General features: G+C 36.1%; 1 protein-coding gene across 5 annotated transcripts; it reads left to right on the top strand.

Annotated features, from left to right (window-relative positions):
* Positions 1-1,003: 1,003 nt before the first annotated feature.
* Positions 1,004-23,107, top strand: NBN (nibrin). 5 transcript variants are annotated; one of them, XM_041412941.1, is made up of 18 exons: positions 1,007-1,127; positions 2,217-2,234; positions 2,329-2,550; positions 2,648-2,778; positions 4,366-4,511; positions 5,776-5,935; positions 6,348-6,451; positions 10,488-10,605; positions 10,884-11,074; positions 12,146-12,246; positions 13,723-13,855; positions 14,673-14,933; positions 15,205-15,673; positions 17,665-17,736; positions 18,993-19,148; positions 20,138-20,251; positions 21,204-21,253; positions 22,914-23,107. In XM_041412941.1, the coding sequence occupies exons 3-18, from the start codon at positions 2,529-2,531 to the stop codon at positions 22,942-22,944; spliced, it is 2,259 nt and encodes a 752-aa protein (XP_041268875.1). In that variant the 5' UTR covers positions 1,007-1,127; positions 2,217-2,234; positions 2,329-2,528; the 3' UTR covers positions 22,945-23,107. The 5 variants fall into 5 exon arrangements, with proteins under 5 accessions (XP_041268874.1, XP_041268873.1, XP_041268875.1 ...); XM_041412938.1 differs by lacking the exon at positions 2,329-2,550; XM_041412940.1 differs by lacking the exons at positions 2,217-2,234; positions 2,329-2,550 and having other exon boundaries at positions 1,004-1,127.
* Positions 23,108-24,624: the final 1,517 nt, after the last annotated feature.

Raw genomic sequence — 24,624 nt, 5'->3', positions numbered from 1 at the left:
GATTACACACCACTGTGGGAGTTCAGAGGAAGCAGAATTTAAATCCTATGGCTTAGTCATCATTGCCCTGTATAAAAATGGCAAAACAGCCATTTTCTCTACATGTTCAGCATTTAGGAAAAAAAAAATAAATTGATGCTCTGTCGGCACAGCAAGCTCTAGAGTAGGTAACATCTTCATAAGTTCAACACACAGTCTGGCAGGCATTGAAGCAACAGTGCCACACTGCTGGGCAGTAGTTGCCACATTTGTCATTAAAGCAGCACATGGGAAATATTTGGTAAGAGTTTGTTAGAGAGTTGCTCTAAGACTTGCATAGTAAAATGCCATTATAAGCAGTTAATTCAACCACACTGAGTCTCAAGGCATCTGTAACCATTGGACAGAAAAACAAAACAAAACTGCAAAAATAAACAAACAACCCCAAGAAATAAACTACCAAAAAAAAAAAAAAAAAAAAAAAAAAAAAAAAAAAAAAAAAAAAAAAAAAAAAAAAAAAAGAGACACAGAGTGCATATAGTTCAAGGGAAGCTTTTACATTGCCAAATACTACAGAATTTAGGAAGCTTCACCCGAACAGCTAGCAAGAGGAAAGAAACTACAAACCACACAGCGGAATATACAAATGTGCCAAAATCTACCTGTGAAATAATCATTGTATTTCCATGAAATACAATGAAAGTGAAAGTGAACACGATGATATGACTGAATGTATTAGTTTTCCTTGGCCTGGCTTGGGGGGGGGGGGGGGGGGGGGGGGGGGGGGGGAAGGCCACAGAGGTGGCTACTGTGAGACGCCAGCCCCCATCCACGCTGACCCGGGGCGAAGGGGACCGGCTGCGACACGGGCACAGGCGAGATCCGCGGGACGGCCCCGGCCCCGGCCCCGGCCCCGGCCCCGGCCCCGGCCCGCGCAGGCGCGCCGGCCCACGGCTGCCGAGGTCGCGCGAGGCCGGTAGGTAGCGCTCTCGGTCGCGTCCCGCCCCTTATTCCGGCCCGGCGCGCGGGATCGTGGTGGCGGTGGAAGATCCCGGGATTTTCTCTCCCCAGCCCTGTCTTGTCCGGGTCGCCGGGGGCTGCCGGGCGGAGCTCCAGGATGTGGAAACTGGTGCCCGCCTCGGGAAAAGGTGAGGGAACGCCCGAGGGCTCCGTCGCTCCGGCGGGCTGGGCCCGGGCACCGCGGGCCGCTCCCCGCCCCGTGCGGCGGCTGCGCGGCTCCCCGGGCGTGCCGGGCTGCCGGCTGCCGCAGGGCCGGCTCCAGCCGGGCGTGCTTGTCCGCGCTGCCTCGGGCCCGTGGTGACCTAAGTCCTGGTCGTTCGTCCGCGGCGAAGCCTCCATATTTTCCTGGAGCACTGCCGGCCACAGCTCCTGTTAAACCTGTTAGGACTTCTTTTCGATCCTGTGTGGGATGTCTTATGGTGCTGCAGGTTACAGAGTCCTGCTTTGTAATACCTGGAGAGTTGAACTCTGAGGCAGCAACTTCAGAAACGATGTGTAGCGACCAAGTGTTGAACTTTGAAACTAGATTGCCTCTATACTTTTCTTTGTTTTCTTGTCTATAGGAGCTTTAATAATAGGTATCATATATATATTTCTTCCTAAGTTCTTGTAAGGAACAGACTTAACACAACTGCATCTGCTCTGTTTCCTGGTTCATTGGGAGGAGATTTTGGATGTTTGATTTATATCCTGGTACACACCTAATATATATCCTAATTTATATCCTGATACAGCACCTAAGAGCTGATCTACCTCTTACTGCCTGGAAAACTCTTGAGTGCATCAAAACACTCTTCATTCTGTTCAGAATGATCATTTCTGCACAGTTCAGGGTTAGGAGGTTATTTGCCATGCTTGATAACTGGAATCCATCTTCATGTATTCATTTTCATCAAGAAACATTTTTGTTTCTGTTGACCAGTGGTAGCACACCTTTGGGAGAGAGTCAAGCCATTCACTGGGAAGCCACCATGGGGTCCAGGTGGCAGGTACAAAGCATAAGCTAAAGCATAAGCATTGGTTAGAGGCTGAACTTAGTAAGTACTAATTTGATTTACATGAAGATCTCCTTACATTCATTAGGAGGACATTTTCCTCTCAATCTCTTAATTAGTTATGTGAATAAACAATATAACCTCAAAAAATTACCTACCCTTATAAAGGTGTTTTAGAAAACCTATCTTACATTGTGGGTTTGTTTTTTTTTTTTCTTCCAGATGTTAATCTTCAAGAAGGTATTGGTAAAAATATATTGTCCTTAAAAAAATTGTGCTGCCACTTTTGAAACTGATTTGTTTATCGTAAAATGTATCCTTTTGTAATGGACAGAGCAAGGGAGCAAGAAAGAAAGAAAGAGGTTTTGTCTGTAAGCTAAATGGATAATTCTAATCAGAATCACAGAATTCAGAGTCACAGAATATTCTAAGCTGGAAGGATCATTGAGTCCATTTCTTAAGTGAATGGCACACATGGGGATAAAACCCACAACCTTGGCATTGTTGGCATCCTGCTCTGAGCATAAATGACGCATGGCAAAGCTGAGATTTAGAGGTACTACAAACTTCTCAGTTTCTCTCCCATGTACTTCATGTATTTTGGTGTTTTTTTCTAAATTGGTATTTTTCTGTCCCTTGGTTATTTCCAGGAGAACCGTATCGGCTTTTAAGCGGTGTAGAATATGTTGTTGGACGCAGAAACTGCACAATTCTCCTTCAGGACGATCAGTCTATCAGTCGAAGTCACGCAGTTCTGACTGTAAGTCGGCCTGAAACAAGCCCTGTAAGTAGCCACCATTTTACTGCATTATCAATGCACTGTGGGGATAATTCGGGCTGCCGTGACCATGCATACTCTCATTTTGCTCTCACCAATTTTATGCTTGGAGTAGAACCATTGATCACCTGTCTTTTTTTTTTTTCATCTTGAATTTTTTTTCCCCCTTAGGTTTGTTTGCTTTCGTTGGGGAATTTTGTGACATAATTTTAGTAGCTTCCTTTTATCCAGAGTGAAGATTCACTAGGAATTTGTATTAAAATAATCATGGCAGGAAAATGATGCAGTTAGGTTTCATTACACAGACAAATTTTCAGTTCTGGGAAGTGCTTCAGTTGTTTTACTGCAGACTTAGTGTCTGTTTCATTTCATATCATTAATGATGTATTTGCTTAGGGCATGGAAAAGGAAAATGTACCAAGGAGAATTAGCAATCAGCAATTTACTAAGTGTTGTGACAGTTATTAATGTTTTGAAGCAGTCAGCGAAAATTTAGTTTATGTAACCTTACGTAGTGTTTAAAATAAAACATGTAAAATATATTTGTCCCTTTAATACTGCAAATACTGAATGAGTCCAGCGGAGGGCTGTGAAGATAATGAGGGGACAGGAGCACCTCAGTTGTGGGGAAAGGCTGAGGGATCTGGGCCTGTTCAGCCTTGAGAAGAGACAGCTGAGAAGGGACCTCATTTGTCATTGGTGTCTGTCATTAGCTGGGAGGGTGTCAAGGGGATGGAGCCAGGCTCTTCTTGGTGTGTCAAACAGTAGGACAAGAGACCATGACAGAAACTGGAACACAGAAAGTTCCACGTGAACATGAGTAAGAACTTCACTGTGAGAATGACTCAGCACTGGAACAGAGTGCCCAGAGAGGTTATGGAGTCACTATCTCTGGATACTCCAAAGGAGCCTGGAGACAATCCCAAGCAGGTTTCTGTAAGGAAACCTGCTTCAATAGGCAGGTTGAATTAGATCACCTCCAGTGGTCCCTTCACACCTTTTCCATTCTGTGTAGCAGCATATAACTGCATGGCAGAATTTCATAAAAACGAGCTGTCATTGTTGTCATTGGCTTGTGAGCCACTTTGGAAATCTGACAGTATCTAACATCTTCTCAAGAGATGCTGGAGTCTCCATGTCCTGGAGTTTGGGGAAGACTAGCATTCCTCATGGAAGGAAGCATTAGAAAGTACCCTCAGGTGACCTTAGGCTTTTACTTCAATGCCCAGGATAGAACTGAGTGGTAGTAAAAATGTAATAAATCTCAGAGCCTTGCTAAATTGCACTAGCTCAGGCCAATGAATGACTGCCACGCATGGTCTCCAGAAAGATGAAGTGAAAGACTAAGTGTAAGAAGCACAGAAGTTCTAAAGCTAAAAACATGTATATTTTCTCTTATTCCTCTACAGTGAAAAACAGAAGATAAATAATTACTTATAGCAAGCCTCATTGTCCAAAGCCTTTATTTAAGATGATATTTTGTGGGCTGCTTCTTATTTATCCATTGCTTTGATTCACAATGATAGTAACTTGTTTCTGATAAAGCTGTTTCATTCTGATAAACTATAATGGCTTATTTATGTTTATTTTCAGAGTCAGTGTCTCTCAGTACCTATATTAACAGTAAGAGATACATCCAAGTATGGCACTTTTGTTAATGGATCAAAACTCAATGGTGCTTCAGTGTCTTTGCAGTCAGGTGACAGAATCAACTTTGGAGTCTTTGAGAGCAAGTTTAGGTAAGTGTTTTGATTATAAAATATCAAGTTAAAAATTAATTTTTAGAAGAGTATTTTAGCACATCATGCAACTTTGCAAGTGGTACAGCAATGATTAATTTTTAGACAGCAAAAGAGGTAAGTAGTATTTTGGCTGTGTTCCACACCTGCTTCTGAAATATCTTCCATTATATTTTTACATAATTTATTTTGTCACTAGGAGATTAAAATTGTAGATAGGAAAACATTGGCATTTTAGAAGATAATATGTCATGTACAGTGAGTATTTTCAGGCTCTTTTAGGCAAAGAACAAAATCCTACACCAAATGAGAAAAAGGGAGACAGGTTTAGAGTTTGTTGGAGCCTTTGTTAGTTGTTCATAATGTAATGAGAAAAGAACTGACGTTGCTGGAGGATGTGAAGCCAGCTTGATATTTTTTTCCAAATTTTACATGGTAGTGTTGTTTATTTATAGGAAGCACTTCTAGAAATGAAGTAGCAGATAAATAGAAAAAGTCTAATGACCATTAAAATCAATGTTAAAGTAACCAGAAGGTAGCTTTGTGCCTTAAAGTTTTATTCAGTTTTATCAAGGCTGCTGTTACTATTTATTGTTAGAAAAAACTTGGCATTCTCCTCCAATTTCTACAATAATATTTTTTTTTAATATTTTAGGTAAACATACCTGAAACATGATACAGGAATCATACCATGAGACCAGTTACATCATGGCTGTTGTATTAGAAAGTCTACAAAGTAGAAAGAAATTTAAATAATCTAAATATGAAATAATATAATTTGATATGGAAGATCTAAAATATATATAAAGGCTTATGGTCAAGGATAATGGAAATGCTAGGAAACTTACTTGAAATTGCATTTTATGACACTTGTATTTCTAAGTATTGATCTGTCCTATTGAACATACTTTAGCTTTTGGAGGCACACACTCAAATTTCTTTTGATATTCCCAGGCCTTGCACTATTCTTGAGGCACTAATTCTGTGTAATATCTGTAAAAGGGCCACAAGTCCATAGAAATGTTTCAGACATCAGGTCAAATTGTCATTAATTTTTCTGAATAAATATTAGTATTTTGTTCCTTCAGGAAATTTTAGAGCAGGAAGATTTTACTTTGATCTAGATTAGAGTATGGGTCCTTTATTTTTTTTTCCTTCAGATTTCCATGAGATAGATACAAAATGCGATACTTAAGTCAGCTCTGTTCATCATAATGATTGGCTGAATTAACTTAAGCAATTCTCTTTTACTTGCTCTTTGCAGAGTGGAATATGAACCTTTGGTTGTCTGCTCCTCGTGTTTAGATGTAGCACAGAAAAATGCTTTAAATCAAGCCATCCAGCAGCTTGGAGGCCTTGTAGTGAATGAATGGACAAAAGAATGTACCCACCTTGTAATGGTATCAGTAAAAGTTACTGTTAAGGTATGTTGAGCTTTTGCCTGTTCATAGCATTGCTTTGCAGTTTTCCCACGACTGCTAATTAAATTCTAGACCTGTTCAAAATTTTTATCTACAAAACTGTAGTCAACTCTTCTTTTTCCAAGTTTAGATGTGCATGTCAACATGAGGTTGAAGGGAAAGTAAACAAAAAAAGCCGGTTTTGAAGACTTAGTAATTTTCATCAGTTGTCTTCTACATTTTTGTAGCTTTTTAATCAAGGCACCAGTTAAAAGCTAGGCTGTTAGAAGCAAAACAATCCTCGTAGCACAAATCAGTATTGTTTTATTTGTTTGATACTTTCCATATCTTAGATCTTTAAAAGTTAATGTCAGTTGAACCATATTCTATTAGAACTTTTTCTGTGCAGTAAATTTGTGTTTTCTGTTTTTTTTAGACTATATGTGCTTTGATTTGTGCTCGACCAATTATAAAACCGGAGTTTTTTTCTGAATTAATCAGAGCTATTCAGTCCAGGCAACAGTTGCCAAATCATGAAAGGTAAGTTGCCAAATCATCACGTTTACTGTGTTGCAGAATGAAGTTTATGGGAGTTAGATTATCAGATAACTACACATTTATCTGATGGTTTTTGACATAATACACAATTCATAGTAATTTTATTTGTAGAGGAATGCTTAATGTGATTAACATTTTAATATTCCAGCAATTTTGTTGTTCTTATCACTAGAGTTACAAAATTAGAGCTCTGGAATTGACTCTATGCTTAGAGATGTTGCTGTCTCTGAAAAGGAACTTGTTTATTGGTATTTAAATATTGCTTCAAACGCTCCTGGGAATTGATACATAAAAATAAACAAATTACACTTTTATAAAAGAAATTATATCACCTTTAATTCATTACATAGAGATATTTTTCCTGTGTGCTGTTAGTTACTGAGTTTACTGTAAACTTTGGTCAGAACAGAGTTAGCCTCACCATTGAATTCTCTGAAATAGAAGAGGTTTTTAATTATCTATTGAGAGATGAAGTGAGACTAATGTGCATTAGCTTTTACTAAATGAGAATAAAATATTCATTGTTTTCATGGTTAAATTAACTTCAAAAGGGAATTCTTAATTTGGAATCAATAAATACTGCAGAATAGCTCTTCTGTTTATTTTCTTGATGTAAGAAAATGTAAAATAGTCACAATATTGTATGTGACAATTTCATCTGAGCCCATATTGCTTCTCATTTTACCTTGAAAAAGGAGACATTTGTGTTTTGTTTGGGGGTTGTGTTGTTGGTTTTTTATTGTATGAACACATGGTTTATACAGGTAAGAAATTCCCACTATGTATATACATTCATATGGGCATAAATATGCATGTATTTTAGGAAATGGCAATTTATTTTCTTTAGTAGGTGTGGTAGTAGCAGTTGGTAGAATAGTTTGAAGACTGAGGCTGGATAGATGCTAAAACAGCTTCTGATGCACACATGGAAATAGAAACAGAACAAGAGGATTCACAAAAAGCTGTGCTTGATATGTGGTAAAATATATTTCACAGAACATGACACTGCCTTGTTACAAAAATGCAGATGCCAATCTGGAGCAATTGGTAGGAAATACTCCTTAGTTTCTAGATGCTGCTTTACATTAGCAGGGTTTGTGTAATATGCCAAATTAGTCATCTGTGAGTGGCTTAAAACTTGTTTGTTCTTCAGTTCCAGAAGAAAGAATCAGAATTAATTGTAACTTTCCCTTCTACTTAAACTTCTGCATTGTTTTCTGAGGATATAAGAAAAATGAACAAACTATTTAGTACTCTCTGAAATACTTTCCTGTGAGATTTTTTTTTTTCTTTTGTAGTACAGGTCATACAAGACATCAAAATCTAGTGATTGGTTGTACAACTTGAAATTTGTTTGGTGGAATATTACCTGGTGGTAATGCTGCTGTTCCTGTCTGTTGCAGGAACAAGTACAGTGTCTTTGTCTTTCAACCACGATGTGTGTCCATTTAATACAGAAGTGACGGTATAAGTGGCTTAAGTGCTCCCTGAAAAATGTACATGGATATGTTTACCTTTCTGAAATATTTTTGCTAACTTTTAAGATGCTGAGAGGACCTGAACTGGCTAAAAGGTGGTGACACTAGCAATATACACATTATGTAGCCTTCAAAGAGAGTTCTGCATCAAGCTAAATGAAACTGTTGATTTAATACACAGATCTATGTTTAAAATACTTGCTGTATTTTAAATAGGTCATGTTTTTGAGAAGTAGCTTATGGGAAGATGCTGAAAATTTACTTAGCAACTATTTTCATTAAACTTCCAAAAATACTTGTTACTTTGACTGGGAGTGTCTATATTGTGCATTGTAGCTAGAGCTGACCTGAGCTGGTATAGCCACAGGACATCAGACAGCTTGGGGCAATACTGGTTTGGGTGTGAAACAGGAAAAGTATATTGAGATGGCAATACTGGGTGACACTGTTAATTAAATCTTTACTGTTGTTGTAGAGCTGGTCCCTCCCAAAAAGCCTAGGGAAATATTATCTTAAAGTTAAAAAGAAAAAAATAATTAAAGTGTCTTTTTGTTTTCAGTAAGACTTCATGTAATGGCAAACCTGCAGTTCCCATATGAATGTGAGACTACTTGAGTTTTTTATGGTATTACCCTAGTGCTCTGGTACTCTCTAACAACCTATGCAAGGAAGAACAATGACTGAAGATTTCATAAATGGCTGCATGAGCGCAATCCTGTATGAAATAATGTGTTTTATGACTGCAGGCCAGTGTCAATAGTGCAGGGCTTTGAAAAAGAAGAAAAGTAACAAATTTTTTAACAGAAACTCACCAAGAATCAAAATCTATGTGTTGAGAGATTCAAGGTTGTAGAGGATCTTTTCTAGATAATGGTGTTACTGTTAAAAGCTTATGAGGCCATATATGAGGAGCACTTTAGAATCCTGACTACAAAAGACTGTTGCCTGTTGAGCTTAGACCATCATTGGGTAGGAGATTATAAGGAAAACGAAAGGTTGTTTTTTTGGGGTTTTTTTGGAGACAATCATAATTTAAAGTTGTATGCTGAAATTAAAAAATGGAGATTTAAAAATATATTTATAAAGAACTATAGTCCAGTTTCAAAGTAGTGAAAACTGTTGTTTTTCCATTTTGACTTGTCCTTTTATCTTTAAAGATGACTTTGTCCCTTGTATTTATCTTAGGTTACTAACTGTCTCTAGAGAACCCACTATCAGAAATCTTCTGGCGTAGTAACTAAAGTCTGAATTGCCCTTCTTCTGCTTGAAATTAGTAGGCTTTGTCATATCTATTCAATTTCAATGCAGTAATATTTCTGTAAACAGATTTGAACAGGCTAGTGAAATAGATCAAATACTCACCTTTCAAAATCTAGTGGATTTAGGTTGCCTAATTTTCATTGTGTAAAGGTTGAAGAATTGATTGTGAAGAACACATAAGAATGAAGAGTATTTAAAAAGCACCTGTAACTATATAGCCTATTCATAACACATTTTACCCTATCATAATTGAATTGCATATTTGGATGAAGTAGAAAATTTATGTGCTTATTTTTGCGTTCAGCTTTAAATACATGTTTATTTTTTGTGTTTGAGGGATGTTTTTCTGTTTACAAATGGTTGATTTTTTTCTGAAATATCAATATTTCAGCATTTCATATATGTCTTCCTTAGAATCTGCCAAACAGCTATTTGGGTACAGGTGGGGTATAGTTTGGTTAAAATTAACTTATAGTTTCCATTCTTTCTGACATATGCTTTTACCTTGCTCTGTCAGTACTGCTGTAGCAGTGAATATGTGGCTCAAAAATCTACTAAGTATCTTGAAATTACTAGTTAGATGCATTTCCTAACTCCAGAGCAAGTTAGGACATGGCTCTGGGCAGGCCGTCATTAACTGGAGCTGAGGTTGCAGGCTGTGACGAAATTTAGGGCTTCAGGGTAGAATTTGATTTTTGCCTAATATATTTCCTAGCTAAACTCCTGCTCACTTTCCTTGTATTGGACAAAATAATAGAGAATCTGCAGAGTGAATCCCTTCAGTTCTGTATCCCACTAGCAAGGAAAAGTGTACTTGTCTGCTGTCACGTTGTAGGCTGTTTTTGAGTGTGGTGGCACATAATTTGACACAGTGGAAGAGAATGAGGGGTGACTGTCCACACGTGGAGGGTTGAGGAAGCAAGATGATTAATTTTGTATGGAGTTTTACTATTATCTCGAGTAAATGCAGGATGAAGTTGCAGCCTCATTTGTCAGTGTTGTTAGTAAGAATGTGGATATGTGTACAGCAGCTTGGGTGAATGCATTCCTAAAGTGTTTTCTTAGTTACTGAAGTAGAAAGTCTTGGTCTTATCTTTGATGATGAGAAATTGGGGACTCTGTTTCTTCTTAACAATCTCTCGAAAATTATTTATGTAAGTAGTTTTAGCAGAGAAATGCAGGATTTTAACTTCAGAACTTTACTCTTAAACAGAAAGGACTGTGAGTCAGTACTGATTTGGAAAGCTGAATTTTGTAACTTTCATTTTCTGTTCTTGCAGCTTTTATCCTCCAGTTGATGAGCCTTCCATTGGCAGTGAAAACTTGGATTTATCTGAGCATCAAGAAAGGAAAAAAATATTCAGTGGAAAAACTTTTGTATTTCTATCTGCCAAGCAGGTAATCAGGCTTTACATTGCAGAAATATTGCAGGGGTAGCTAAGTACAGACTTAGCTGAAAGTCTGTACTGAGCATTCTGGGTTCATCAGGAAAGAAAGATTTCTTTGTATTTATCCTATGGTACAGTGGCCTAAGCAAGATAAAATGTAGAGGAGGAACAGAAGATATTTCATCTGCAGTCGTGCATCAGTGAGAAGCACTACACTGATAGTTCTGTATTCTGATACCTCTGAACTGACTGCATTCTGAGTTGTTTTTTTTTGTATTCTCTCTTTAGCACAAGAAACTGGGTCCAGCAGTTGTTCTTGGAGGAGGGGAAGTAAAGTTGATGACAGAAGGAAGAAAAGAAATGCCTTTACTACTTTCTCCTGAAGTCTGTGTAGTTGATGTGGGTTTGGCAAACTCTCAGCTCTCAGGATCTGACTCTGTGACAAACTGGACTGATTCCATTCTGACTGACTTGGAAAGGTGCAGCATTGTTCTCTTGTACAGCGGTAGGGTAATTTCAGAACTTCTACAGAGACTTGGTTGTGGTGTTTACATATATATTTAAGCAGGAGGCTGCTTATAAAGAGGGCATTTTTACATTGTTCTAAGTATTTGGCAGAGGAACTAAAACTTCTTGAAGCAGAAAGAACTTGGCAGTTCCGTGAGGATTTGATGGAATTCCTGTTTTCTTCTCTTTTTATTATTTTCCTGTAGAACTTAGTTCTAGAAAAATTCATCGTAATGAAGTTGCTTTAAAATGACAGACAGCAAGTAGTTTCTCTTCTACTATTTAAAAGAAGTTAAAATTAATATATTCTAAGAATTCAAAATAGATAATTCATGATATTTCATTGATTATATGTATTTCATCAAAAGAAGATGTGATGGCACCTTGAGGTCATGTGGTTCACTGTTATGTAATTATTTGTATACAGAGTTTTTGAAGAACAGCTTTTGTTCAATGAAAATTAGTTTTTGTTTTGGTGGTAGGTTTTGTTTGAGGAGGCAGACTGCATATATTGTGTTAGTATTATCATTATGCCATTTTATTAAAACAGTGAAACAAAATCCCAATCCTAACACATAAACCTAGTTCCCCTGAATTTTCCTGCTAGGTAGAGAAGACAGTACTCAATCTCTCCTCTTGACTGTAGTACAGAATATTTGAGGGGGAAGAGTGCCTGACTTTTAAGAAGTGGTCAGATCTTTCAAGTCTCTTTTCACACATTTTTGAATCAGAGGTAGAGCATAATTGGTTAAATGCCCAAAAATTAGGAAAGTAGAGATATATGGGCCAGATTACTGGAGCTAGACAGTGGCTGCAGCAGCAGGAAACATGGGAGTTTGTACATATAGGACATGGCTCTAGTGAAGGATAATTGTGTTGACTTACTGTATTGGGAAAAACAGTAGTATTTTTTGGAGGCTGATTTTTTTTGGAAGGAGGAGGAATGGAACATTTTGTACTTTGCCATACTTGTGGTCATTTGCCTGTTTGTCTTTGAATCTGTACTGAAAAGCTTTTTTTTTTTTTAATTTATGTATTAACAGCAAGAATCTTAGGGCTATTCCAGAGGCAGAAATTGGATTGGCAGTTATCTTCATGTCTACAGAAAAATACTGCAACCCTCAAAAGCAACCTGCTTCCAAAGGTAATTGGAAGAAGGGTAGTAATAAGTTAACAGCCTCAAAGAGGCAGTATTTCTTTTTGTGTAGGAGTATCAGTTACGATGTTCAAGTTCTTCTGTTTTGCAAAACCATTAAAAAAGAGTGATATTTTATGAAAAATGTATACAACTCCAAAGAGGTAATTGGTTTTTAATGGTCTTGCTGTAAATTGCAATGAAAATATGATTCTTAGATGTAAATAAAAAAGTGGATCTAAAACTAGCCTAAAAGGCAGGCACATAGAACAGTCACCTTGAAAAGAAAGATACTTTAAAAACATCTGAAGTTCATGTTTTTGGTGACCACTGAATTCATATGTATGTGGTTGTTTGAATTCCATGCTGTTCTGTCTTTTCATAAAAGACTGGGGTAATCAGGAAGTTAAAGATGAATTTCAGAAATCAAGAGAATAAGAATGGAAATAATTTGTTAAGGCTTGCATTTTTTTCTTTTTTGCCCTTTGCTCTAAACAGAATTTACTTTAGGAAAGTACAGACACCTCCTGCTCAGTTCAAAACTTAAAATAATCTTTCCATAAGTTAAGACAATGAGACATGATCACCACATTTGCTGAAGTAGTAGTTTGGGAGTGGACATTCCAAGTCTTGACTTGAAACTTGTATTTGCTAATGTGGTAATGACAAAAGTCTTTGAGAGACAGAAAGAGGTTTTGTTTGTCTCTTTTCATGCCTCTTCATATTATTCTATATTTTGTTGCTATGAAATTTTCAGAATTATATTTTATATGTATGTTTATGTTTTGTTCTACAAAATGTTCTATCAGGTAGAATATCCTACCATTATTTTAAAAATGGAAGAAAAAAACCCCTGAGTTTGTCTTACATGCAGGAACATGACTTACTTGAAAATGTATTTTTGAATAAAGACATATATGCCGTACTGGCAGAGATGCTGATTCTTGTTTCCAGTCTGAACAGTTCAACTGGAGAAAAGTTAAGTTGTCTGAAATTGTGTAAACAGACTGTATATCAGACTTTAAAGGGAGCAGTGTTTAAAATTGGAAAAACCCTCCCAGATACAGGAGATCATTATACAGGAGTAAATATAAGGAATTTTGTGCTCTGACAGTTTTACATGATCTATATATTGTATTATATATATTTTAATTTTTGCATAAAATATATACCACATGATTTTTAAGGACATTATGTACATACTGGTATATGATTTCTCATTATGCTTCATTTTTATTTGAGCAGAATTCCATTACTTCATCAGTAGGTTATTTAACTAAATCTGTATTCCAGAATATGGTCCTTTATAACTGTTTCTGTCAGGGTTTTTTTTAATTAATAAATCTGCTTATTTTTTAATGAAAATTGCTTTAAGATCATTTTACAAAGATCTCATGTGATCAGGTAGTAATGTGCAATAGCACATGCAAAGGAACACAGATTTGATATTAACCTTCTAATTCTTCTCTTGTGTTGGTCTTGCAGCTGTAGCTGCAAGTTCTGCATCGGCTGTCGTAGGCCGAGCCATTTCCCAGAGTCCGGCTGTGGATGAAGCCATCATGCCAACTGCTGCAGATAGCAGCACCTTATACATACCTGATACAGAAGAGCAGACATGGTAAAGTATTCATGGAAATTTCTAAGCTAATACTTGCAAATAAAGCAGTCTTTTATGGCAGAGGAACTGTATCATTGCCATGGGGAAAGATACACAGAGTTAGAAATTGTGGTAGTTTCTGGGGTCTTCGACGATGGTGGAAAGGAAGGAGTCTGACTCCATGTTCTTACAAGGCTAATTTACTATTTTATGATATGATATGATATGATATTATGCTGTACTAAATGATATTAAATAATAGAGAAAGGATACAGACAGAAGGCTAAAAAGAATGATAATGAAAACTCGTGACTGACTCCTCAGATTCTGACAGAGCTGGCCATGATGGGCCATTAAGTAAAAACAATTCACATGTTGGATAAACAATCTCCAAACCACATTCTAAAGCAGCAGAACACAGGAGAAGCTGAGGCCTCTCAGCTTCCCAGGAGAAAATCCTGGGCAAGGAGATTTTTCAAAAAAATATCACAATGACAGGAAATGCCGTGCACTAAATTGCTGTCACTTGTCTGCAGTGAGATAATTTCTGCTTTTGAGTACTAGATTACAGAAAGCATCCCATAGGATTTAGATGACATTCAAATGTATTTGTAGATACTGCAGATCTGTCTTGACTGTCTGAACTGTTAAAAATTTTCAAGGCATTTCACAGTTATAAAAATATGTTGATGTTAGATTTCACAGTTTGTTTTTAGCACATTGTTTATACAAGTTTATTCAAAGTACAGGTATCACTTTTTTAAAAACTGTATCTGATTCGATATATCTCTGGTAACCTCCTGTGTGTCATTTAGTATTTCTTTCCTCTCTAATCTAGCATGGAGATAGAGAACACTTCCCAGGTGCATAGACAAAGGAAAATGGCTTTCCAGGATACAGCTGGAAAGAAAAACAGTGGCACAAGTGGCAGTGTAAATGCAGGACCATCGATACCTAGAGGAAACAGAACATCTGGGTTCAGTCAAAGAAGTCAGCCTGTCTCACCATCTAAAATTCCAGAAGCTGGCAAACCTTGTGAGAGTGCTTCACGTCACCAGTCGAACTCAATTATGAATTACTTCCAGGTTTCTAGAAAAAGGTACGTTGAAATGTTCTTGACATTACTTCCCTTACTGATATGTTCATGGTGTTTCTGGAAAATTTTAACTCAAGCAATGTACTTTAAATTTGACACATACTTAAAAAGGTAGTTTTTAGATCAAATTCCTAGAATGGAAAGTTTTTCCTCAAGGGCACTTTAAATTTCACAATGCAGTCCCTAAAACCCCAGAAGCTGTTATGTTGTGGGTGCAGGTAATCATACTCAAAAATGCTTTTGTAATGTCTTTTGTAATTTATTTCTGACTAAGGGAAAGAGCTGAAGAAGAAGAAACATCTGTACCTAAAATAGCAAAATTGGAGGAAAGGTCATCACCTCTTCCCAAGTGCACTGATTCCACAACTTCATTGATCTGCAACAGTGAAGCAAAACAGCATCAAAAGAAAAATAACATCCTTGAGCCAAACCCAAATTTTGCAGAAGACATGGGTATAAAGTCTATGAGGGAAAGTGTCAAACTAACAAGTGATAGAACAGACACTAAAACCACTTCTAGTGAAAATCATGCACCAAAAAAGAGAAAGGAATTAGATGATTTATCTAAAGATACAGAAGCACTAGAAATTGTGTTTGGAAGTGGAGACATAGACTGGGAAGATCAAATGGTAGATCATGACCAGGAAGCTCAAAGAAGTAAACGGAAAAAACAATGTTTGGAAGCCAAAGGAAGCAGGATTCCAGAAGTAAATGTAAATCAGCAAGAGGAGAATAAAGTATTGGTAAGTTTTATGTTCTCAGGTGCCTAATCTTGAAATTTGCAATTTTGTGGGAAGGATGCAATTATAACTCCTTGAGGGAGGAGGTTGCCTACATGCAGAAGGTAGCTCTGTCAAATTTGTTTGCTTAAATCTCATACATGAATTTTTAGTTCAGAATAATTCATCTTTTGCATGTGAACATTGCAGTTTTACACCCACCTAAATGTTTTTTTTATTCTCTGGGCATTTTTTCTTTGTTTATTGAAAGCTGCTTGTATTCTGAACTTTTCCTCTTTTTTTTTTTTTTCTTTATATACTGTATGTAGAATAGGAGAATATATCCCTGGTCCAAGAAAAAATTCTCATAATGCTTGTTGCTGTGGTAATGACAATATTGTTATTTATACTAAGATAGTACTCAATTATATTTTTGTAATTAATTTTCTAAAGAAACTTATAGCTGACCTCTTCTGTTGAATACCACAGTAGTGTCCAACATCTTTTTGAGTCTTTTGATATTGTGTGAAAGATTATTAAAATTCCTGTATGACAAATTTTAAACCAAAACAAACTAAAACAACAGCAAAACCGAAACACAGCTTGTGTTTTTTTGATTATTTTTCTGTTTTTGTTTTTGGCACTAAGGAAATTTTCTAAGATGTATGAAGAAAACAATACACCTTGAGTTAACAGTGGTCACTTTGTTGAAAAAAAAGAAAAGCAGGTTTGTAAAGGAAAACAATGTTGAGAGGTCTAGAGTATTAACAGTACAATAGGAATAAGAGAACAAAGGTTTTTTTAATTTATTTGGAATATATATTTTAGTGCTTACTGTCCAGTCCATTTACAGAGTAGGCAGTGTTTAAATTCTTAAAAGTTTGAATGCTTGATTAACTGGAATTTGCAAGATTCCTTGGACCACATAAGAATTTGTAATGGTTTATGCATCCTTAGGTCAGACCAGCTTGACACCTTGTTGATGCTTTACTGGAGCTTCTAGCAAAGTGTGAACTTGAACTTCATTATAATGCTCTTTTATTGTGTGTGTTACTACCAGGAAAACTTTAAAAGACAAGTTCTATAATTTAGAGAATTTTGTTTCTTGATTTTTATACTATCAGACAGTAGGTACTTTTTATTAGGTCTGAGCATACTGACAGGCTAAAACTGGTGCTTGGAATAGTCTATCGAATTTTGTTGCTTGGTGCTTGGAAAGTTTTTCTAGTCTAACTTCTTGTCAGGATTCTGAAGGAGAAAAATAATCTTATGGGCAACTAAACTGGTACTTTAGCAGATACATATGCACTTAAAGATTTCTGCTGAAAAGAAGTCTTTTCATAGTTTAATAATGACCTACTTTATTAATGTAAAATACATTTCCAGTGGACTAGGAAGGAGATTTCATGATAAAGCTCCCCAGGCAAATTTGGTAACTATTTTCTCTAAGTATAGATGCACCTTGTGTATCTGGCAAGACAAAGAATGTGAGTAATTGACTCAAAACCTTCAAGGTGCATAAAGCTGATTTGGTATTTTATGAACCAGTGAAAATAATTTATGTAATGCAAATCTAGTTTTAAACTATAGGACATAATCAACCTGCAGAACACTTTCTTGTCCTGGTAGTGAAATGTCCTGTCTGTGCATGTGTACACTTCAAGTATCAAATTGAAAATGCTACTCTTGAATATAAAAAGCTTTTACAGTTTTCCAGAGCCTGCCAGAACTTTGAAGATTGTACAGATGGACAAAACTTCCTAGTGTGTAAGGAAGAAGGAAAAAACCACAAGTGAACAAATAGTGATGTTTTAATAGAGGAAAATCTCCAACAATTGTTACAGTGTGCATAAAATCATAAAAAAAATTAAAGTACGGGGCAGTTTATTTCCTGTCTAAAAATTTATATTGATTTGAATATGTTTATTCTACCATAAAGAGCAGAAAACAATTCTGTGTAATTAAATTTCCATTTCATTTCAGTTTTATATTTAAAATAATTTTTAATCAAATAGAAAGAAGAGGATCTTGGATCAGTTCTAACTTCAGAAATGAAAAGTAATATCAAGCAAGAGTCTCCAGTCTTGGTAAGGAGCCAGCTAATTGTAAGTTGGAACAGCAAACTTTAAGAAGCTTTACAAAAACCCATCAAATTTTTGCTCTGAATAACATAGTATTTTTGGATGCTGTTTCAGGGTAAAGGAGGTTTGGAGGGTTGTACTCCTTAACATAATCATATGTAAATTTGAGTAGTGCAGTCCAGCTTGTAGACTGTGGAAAAAAAGTAGTTCACCTCTGTGCTTCTGTAATGGCATTTGGGTGGATACTTAAAGGTGACTGAAACTACATGTAATTGTATTAACTCCTCAATGTGGTTAATACTTGTACTGATGATTTTCTTAGATTACTACTTAAAGACCTGCCATGTAATCTTGTCAATGTGGTTAATACTTGTACTGATGATTTTCTTAGATTACTACTTAAAGGGATGTAATCTTCTCTGCTGTAAGATCACAACTAAAAGGGAAGAGATGGAGCATTGGGAAAATAGATGTCATATACAGTGATTAACAGTAGATAGTGTGCTAGTTTTTTTGTAGGTGAGATGAAGGAAGGAAGGAGAGGAGAGTTGCTTGGGGTGGCAGGGAGGCAGAGGAAAAGGAGACTAGGCTGAATGAAACTGAAATGAAAGAATTCTGAAGAGATAGAGTGTAGCCAGTCAACAAGGAATAATACCATTTCATCTACATACAAAAAAAAAAACCCCAAGAAGAGGGAATGCTCAGCAGTTATACCAAAGTGCAGGGTCAGCTCAGATTAAAGAACTTCTGGTTATGTTTTACAATAAAACAGCTCTTCTGCATCTGGGCTGGCACTGTCCTTGAACATAGTTTAGTGTTACTTATGAGCTTGTCCTGCTCCCAGATTCCTTTGGAATCCACATAGATATAGCCCTAGGCAGCAAAGTGTGGATGCAAACTTGCTGGCATATGAGCATGCTCATGGACAAGAAAAATTTGATATATTAATCAAATTCAGCTTACAGCCCTAAATTTGTAGGCTAGAATTGAGCTGAAAATGCTCAACTTTGTCTGCCATGCAGCATTGAAATATGTATTTAAACACAAGCAAAACAAATTTACTCTATTCATGGTATATTAGGAGACTGACAAGTTCATACATCATCTTAGCTTGTAGCACTGCTGCTGCTTTCCCTCACTGTTTCATAATCCCAACTTTTACTTAGATCTGCTCAGGATAATTTCTCTACAGTTTGTGCTGTTAGACATGCTGTGTGTCTGTTCTGTACTTGAATGCTTCTTCCTTTCTCTTCCCACATAAGAACCACAGCAAACTGCAAGATGACTCCAGCAATCTTCCTAGCAGGCTTCTGTTGACAGAGTTCAGATCACTGGTTGTCAGCCATCCAAGACAGAACAGTCATCTGTCTGGAAATACCAGCTATGGGGGAAAGAAAAATTTCAAAATGTTCAAAAAGGTTAGTGTGTTTTTTGAATGGTCACAAGATGGCACTATTTAAAAATACTAAAATGTGTTGTCAGATTGTAGAAATGTGTTACTAAAGATTTTTTTTTTAATAAATTGATAATAACTAAAGAAAGAAACAATTTAAATACCATATTATACTGTAAACAGTATTTTGTTAACTGAATGAAGAAGTACTAGTTCACAAAGGCTTACCTTGTGCTAGATTATTTAGATACTTACACACCCTTTATTCCAAGCTGTTACTTGGAATAAGTTGTTAAGTGATAGCTACCATAACTGCAGGTTGTACTTCCAAAAGCTAGCAATTCCACTTCTCCAAAGACCTATATATACACCATAGGGTGACTCAGAGTCTTCCATTTTAACTAATAAATCTTGGATTTCTAAATAGAACTAAATCTGTATCATACAAAAGTAAAACAATTGCTTGCTTGGGTCCTTGGTCAATTGCAAAATGATTCTTAGTGTTAAGTGTAAAAGTACCACTTCAGCTTACATTAAAAATAAAATAAAAAAAAAAAAATCATGTGGTATGAGATCCTAGAAAGGCATTTCAGTAAAATTCTATGTATAGAATGTGATTACATAATACTGCTTCCTGGGAGTTTGCTCTCATTTTTAGATAATGTTTTAATTTTCTGATAATAGTTTCTTACCCACCATTTTGTAACAGATGCTTATGCACTCTGACAGTAAAATAGAAACTGATTTTTATTGATATTTCAGTCTCCACTTAATGCACTATGAAATTTATTTATTATATTTAACTTACCAGATGTATTTTTGTTTGTTTCTTTTAGTAGCTTTCTGTAAATGCTTTTTTAACTTCAGTGACTTTTAAATATGATCTTTGAATATTAATCAAAGAAAGACTGCCTTTCTTCTGTGATGTCTGAAAAGACTTTCTGAATTTGTTAAAATAGATCTTTTATTTGCAATATGCTTGCCTTGTAGTTATAAGAATTTATTGTCCAACAGGTAGCTTACCCTGGGGCAGGACAACTTCCACACATTATTGGAGGATCAGATTTGATTGCTCACCATGCTAAAAAGAATTCAGAGCTAGAAGACTGGTTAAGGCAAGAAATAGAGGTAAGAAATTAGTTTTTAAACATGATAAAATAAAAACTTGACTAATGTAAGTGGTCATACCAACCTGTGATCATTACTGGGATACTTCAGGATTTTATTTTTTAAATAAAACCTCGGCTCGTTAGTTGTCCACACATACTCATGGGAGCATGTAAAGTAGTAAAATGATTGAATGTCAGTGGTCAGTGGTAACACTCATCTTTTTCTGGTTATTTAAATTCATTTTGCATGCAACACTCATGTAATCAGAAATATTTGTAGAAAGAAAATCAGTAACCTAAATGAGAGCAATCTTTTGATGAGTAAAATAAGCGCTACGTAAACTTGTGACTTGTAAAAATGTGACAGGGAGCTAGAAAGAATTTCTATATGGCTAAATGTGTTCAAATAGTTCTGCAGTACAGTTGATATTCTACTCTTGAATAGAACAGAAAATGCATGAGTAAAACTGTTGGAATGTACTGAAGAGATGTAGTAAGAATAAATTTAGTATTTTTTTCTTTTGTGCACTTCTTTAGATATAGAAGTCCTAAAAAATCACTTATTATGGCAGTTGTTTAGCACTTTCATTTTCCGATTGTTTCCTTACAAATACTTGCTGATGAGTCACATTATTTCCTGAGCCTGATTGCGATGCAATTGCATCAGTGCTTCTTATCTCATTTTTTTAATCCCTGCATATAGATAATGCTAATTAAAATTCCCCTTATATGCAAACTTCCAAACTTCTGACCAAAACTGACACTTTTCACAAACTATGCCATTTCATTACTTGGTAGCAGTAGCCAAATTTGGGTAGTGAAATAACTCTTCTAATGTGAATATGCACTAAACAGAATACTTAGAGAGAACTTACTTCTTTGGGAAAATTCTGTTAGTGCAGAAATACTGTTTTTCTAAATGGTTAATTGGAATTATCCTTAACAGTCAAATATTAAATAAACTTTCTCAGGAACAGAACCGACATGCAAGAGAAGAATCACTTGCTGATGATCTCTTTAGGTAAGAGTTTTATGTTTGTGCTTAGAAAAATGTGTATTTTTACATCACATCTTTTTTTTTTTACAAATTTTGATTTTGGAAAAGATTACTTTGACCATTCTTTACAGAATTTCACGTATTCTCATATATAGAATGTAGTCAAAGTGGTTCATCAGTTTCTCTGGGAAAAAAGCCAACCTATTCAGGCTTCATTTAACATGGAAAATAGGAGGAGGTGAGTTGGAGGAGAAAACATGAAAAGATGTTCATGACTGTCAGCATCTCTCTAGCCAGTCACAGACAGGGTTGAAGCTGCCGTTGTTCTGATGCGAATTTCCATCATGGATCATCTCCTACTCCTATCTGCTTTATCTCCCCACTCCTCCCCTGCCCACAGAACCCGTATCTGGTCCATAGAATCTGCCATAGAATTTGCTGTCCAGAAGACATTTAAGCATTAGAAAGAACATGTTACAATGCTATAACAGTAAAATCAAATAACTGTTCTGAGAGTTAATAGGGTCTCATTTTGTTTAGCAAAAACTTCATTACTTTCTATGTTTTTTATGTGAAGAAAAAGTGACCAGTGTTTGACTTCTCACCTCTCATGAATTTGAGGAACACCAAAAGTTGTGCATTTAAGTAGAAAAATGTATATGGTGAAGAAGGATTTTTTTTTTCTGAATCACTGTCAAACAAACATGATTTTGTATATCAGTACATGTTAGGACCATTCAGAAAATCTTACTGCATTATCAACTTGCTCTGTTCATTAACAGTTAATAATGGAGCATTTTTTTCAAAGGGTATACATTTAATTGTTGAAGGGTGAATTGTATAGCAACAACAGTGACTTTTAATACCTTTCTAGATATGTGGTGATGTAATTTGGCTCACAAATTGTCACATTTTTCTGTCTAAGCACAAAGTTTTGATGAATTACTTTATGTAATTCATTCAGTTATGTCTGTAAGTTAGTCATGCATGAATACAAAACACATCAGAATTTCAAAGAAATGACAGGAGTTTGGGAGAAGAAGCATAAATGGAGAAGGCCAAGGGATAGCAAGTAGATGTCAAGATGAGTCAAGCTCAAGATGTCAAGTAGAGTCAAACTTATAAGCATATTGCAGTAAATCAGGTAACTGTTTAGTATATCCAGAAAGTAGCTCTAAATTTCTAACAGTCAAGCAGAAGTTGTATAAAGGGCAAGGTAGGGCAAGGATCTGCTTTATGTTGGAGTAGGAAGCAGCAGAAAGGTTGTGTCTGAATGAGTTGTGGTCAAATGTACATCAGCATAAACACACAGCACCCCTTTTCCCTCCCTCCTCTTGATTCTTGTAGTGTCCTTTTCCAGTAAAGAGCTTAGTGTTGGGACATTAAAGGCTTGGAAAGCTTGGTCATGCATCAGATTTAAAGGTCGTAAGTAGTTACGAAATCTGAAAATTTCATTAACAGTTATCTTAAGTTATTACAGAGGTTCTTCTATCTTATGCATCTTTCATTCAAATAGTAGTAACTATAGTTAATTACAGGAGTGTAGTCAGGGAAAGGACTGAATACTGGCGATTCCCTTGTTGTGAATTTGTAATAAAGCTGTTTGCATCACCTTGTATATCTGTATAAACTTTGAATATCATTATTTTACTTATTTGTGACAGTTTTTATTTTTTTGTTGCAGATATGATCCTAATGTGAAAAGAAGAAGATAAATTGTGATCTGGATTTACAGTGTTTCTCTGGCAAAACCTGCTTTCTGTTCCTTAGGTTTCCTGGTTACAATGTATATGATGTTCCTATATATGACCATTTGAATATCTCTTACTGTAATACATGTTTTCTAAGTCTTGCTTTTATTAAAAAAAGAGAAAAGTTCCTTTCACTGCTTGGTACTTACAGATTGCACCATTGTCAAGACCTTCCCATTATTCACTTCAGAGTAATGCTCAGTGAAATACTATAGATACTTAGGATTTCATTTTAGAGTATTTCTAATATTTGGTTATCAGTACTGTTTTGGGAAAAAAAGAAAGTTGCCATCAGGCTATTTTTTCTTTTTTTCAGAAAGCCTTTGTTCATTAGGTAATTTCAAAGGTATCTTAAGAATTGAAAATCTGTTGAGGCTGAGATTCAACTGGTGTTTGATCATGATATGATATGGTTGATAAGATATGATCATTATATGACTCATAATGAACCACTTCTCTGTGGTTCATTTTATGGAGCATATTACTGGTACAGAATATCTTGGAACTGAAAAAAACAGCTTATTTTTCTCTTGCTTAAACATATTTTCATTTACACCTTTAAATCACTGTGATTGAATGTTCATTTGTTAAAACCTACTTCCAAGCCAGACAATGTCTTAAAGAGCTGTGACACCCAAATTTGGAATTTGAAATTATATGACCCATTTCTTTCTTTCATACCTTTACTTTTTGCAATCACTGTGTAAAAATATGGCCTTCAAAATAGTTCAATTGACTGGGAAAGCTATGAAACAATTCATAGCTTGTGGATTAGGAGAGCGCATCTTAATGATCTGAGAATTGCAATTAGTGAGATTACGCTGGAAGTGCAGTGAGAAACTTTCCAGACTTCCTGCTCAGGTGTATGAAGTCTGTCTCACATACAGATAAAGATAGCAGATAAAGATGGACAATAGCTCCATTGCATCCTGTTTCAAGGGGGAGGATCTCCTTCCTCATGTGGGGAAGTAATCTGGTTGATGTAATTGAATTGGTACAGACAGAGTCATTCCCTCTGCCAAGAGCTCTGAGCATACAATCAACATGAGCTGCACCCTTTGAAGGGGCTCCGTTGTGTATCAGATGTGAGGAACAGCATTGTGGGATCTGTGCATGTCAAGATAGCAGATGTGCTGAAGTCATCATGGTTGCAACACGCAGAAAATACTTGGCCTTCCAAAGCCAGTGTTTTCTTGGGTCTGTCTTGGCATCTTCTTGCTGGTCAGCAGTGTCCAGAGTGATACACAAAGTGCAGCCCAATACTTCTGAGCTCCACAAAAGCTGTGAGAGTGTTTGCATCAGGGCACATCAAATCTTATCCACCAAACACTTTTGAAAAGACTTAAGCAATTCTTAAGCAGTTGAAATTCTTTCTGAAGGAGATGTACTGACTGTTCAGATCTTGTTACATTTTTTTGTGTGTAACAGAGTTTGAGGGTTTGTCTGGAATGTGTTTTTTTTGTAACATTTAATAATTTTGTTCACACTGCTTACAGGAAGGAGATGCACACAATATATAAACTAAATAAACTTTTTATTAGCAAGGCTCTTAACATACAGTCTTGCATTCAGCAGCTTAGCTGATGAAAACAGTTTAAAGCAGGTTGAATCATTCTAGATACTATTAAAACTGTGGATAGGTGC

This window comes from Onychostruthus taczanowskii, unplaced genomic scaffold (assembly GCF_017590055.1).
Source record: "Onychostruthus taczanowskii isolate IOZ18803 unplaced genomic scaffold, ASM1759005v1 scaffold4, whole genome shotgun sequence".
Classification (NCBI taxonomy): Eukaryota; Metazoa; Chordata; class Aves; order Passeriformes; family Passeridae; genus Onychostruthus; species Onychostruthus taczanowskii.
This window is presented reverse-complemented; position numbering and strand designations above follow the sequence as displayed.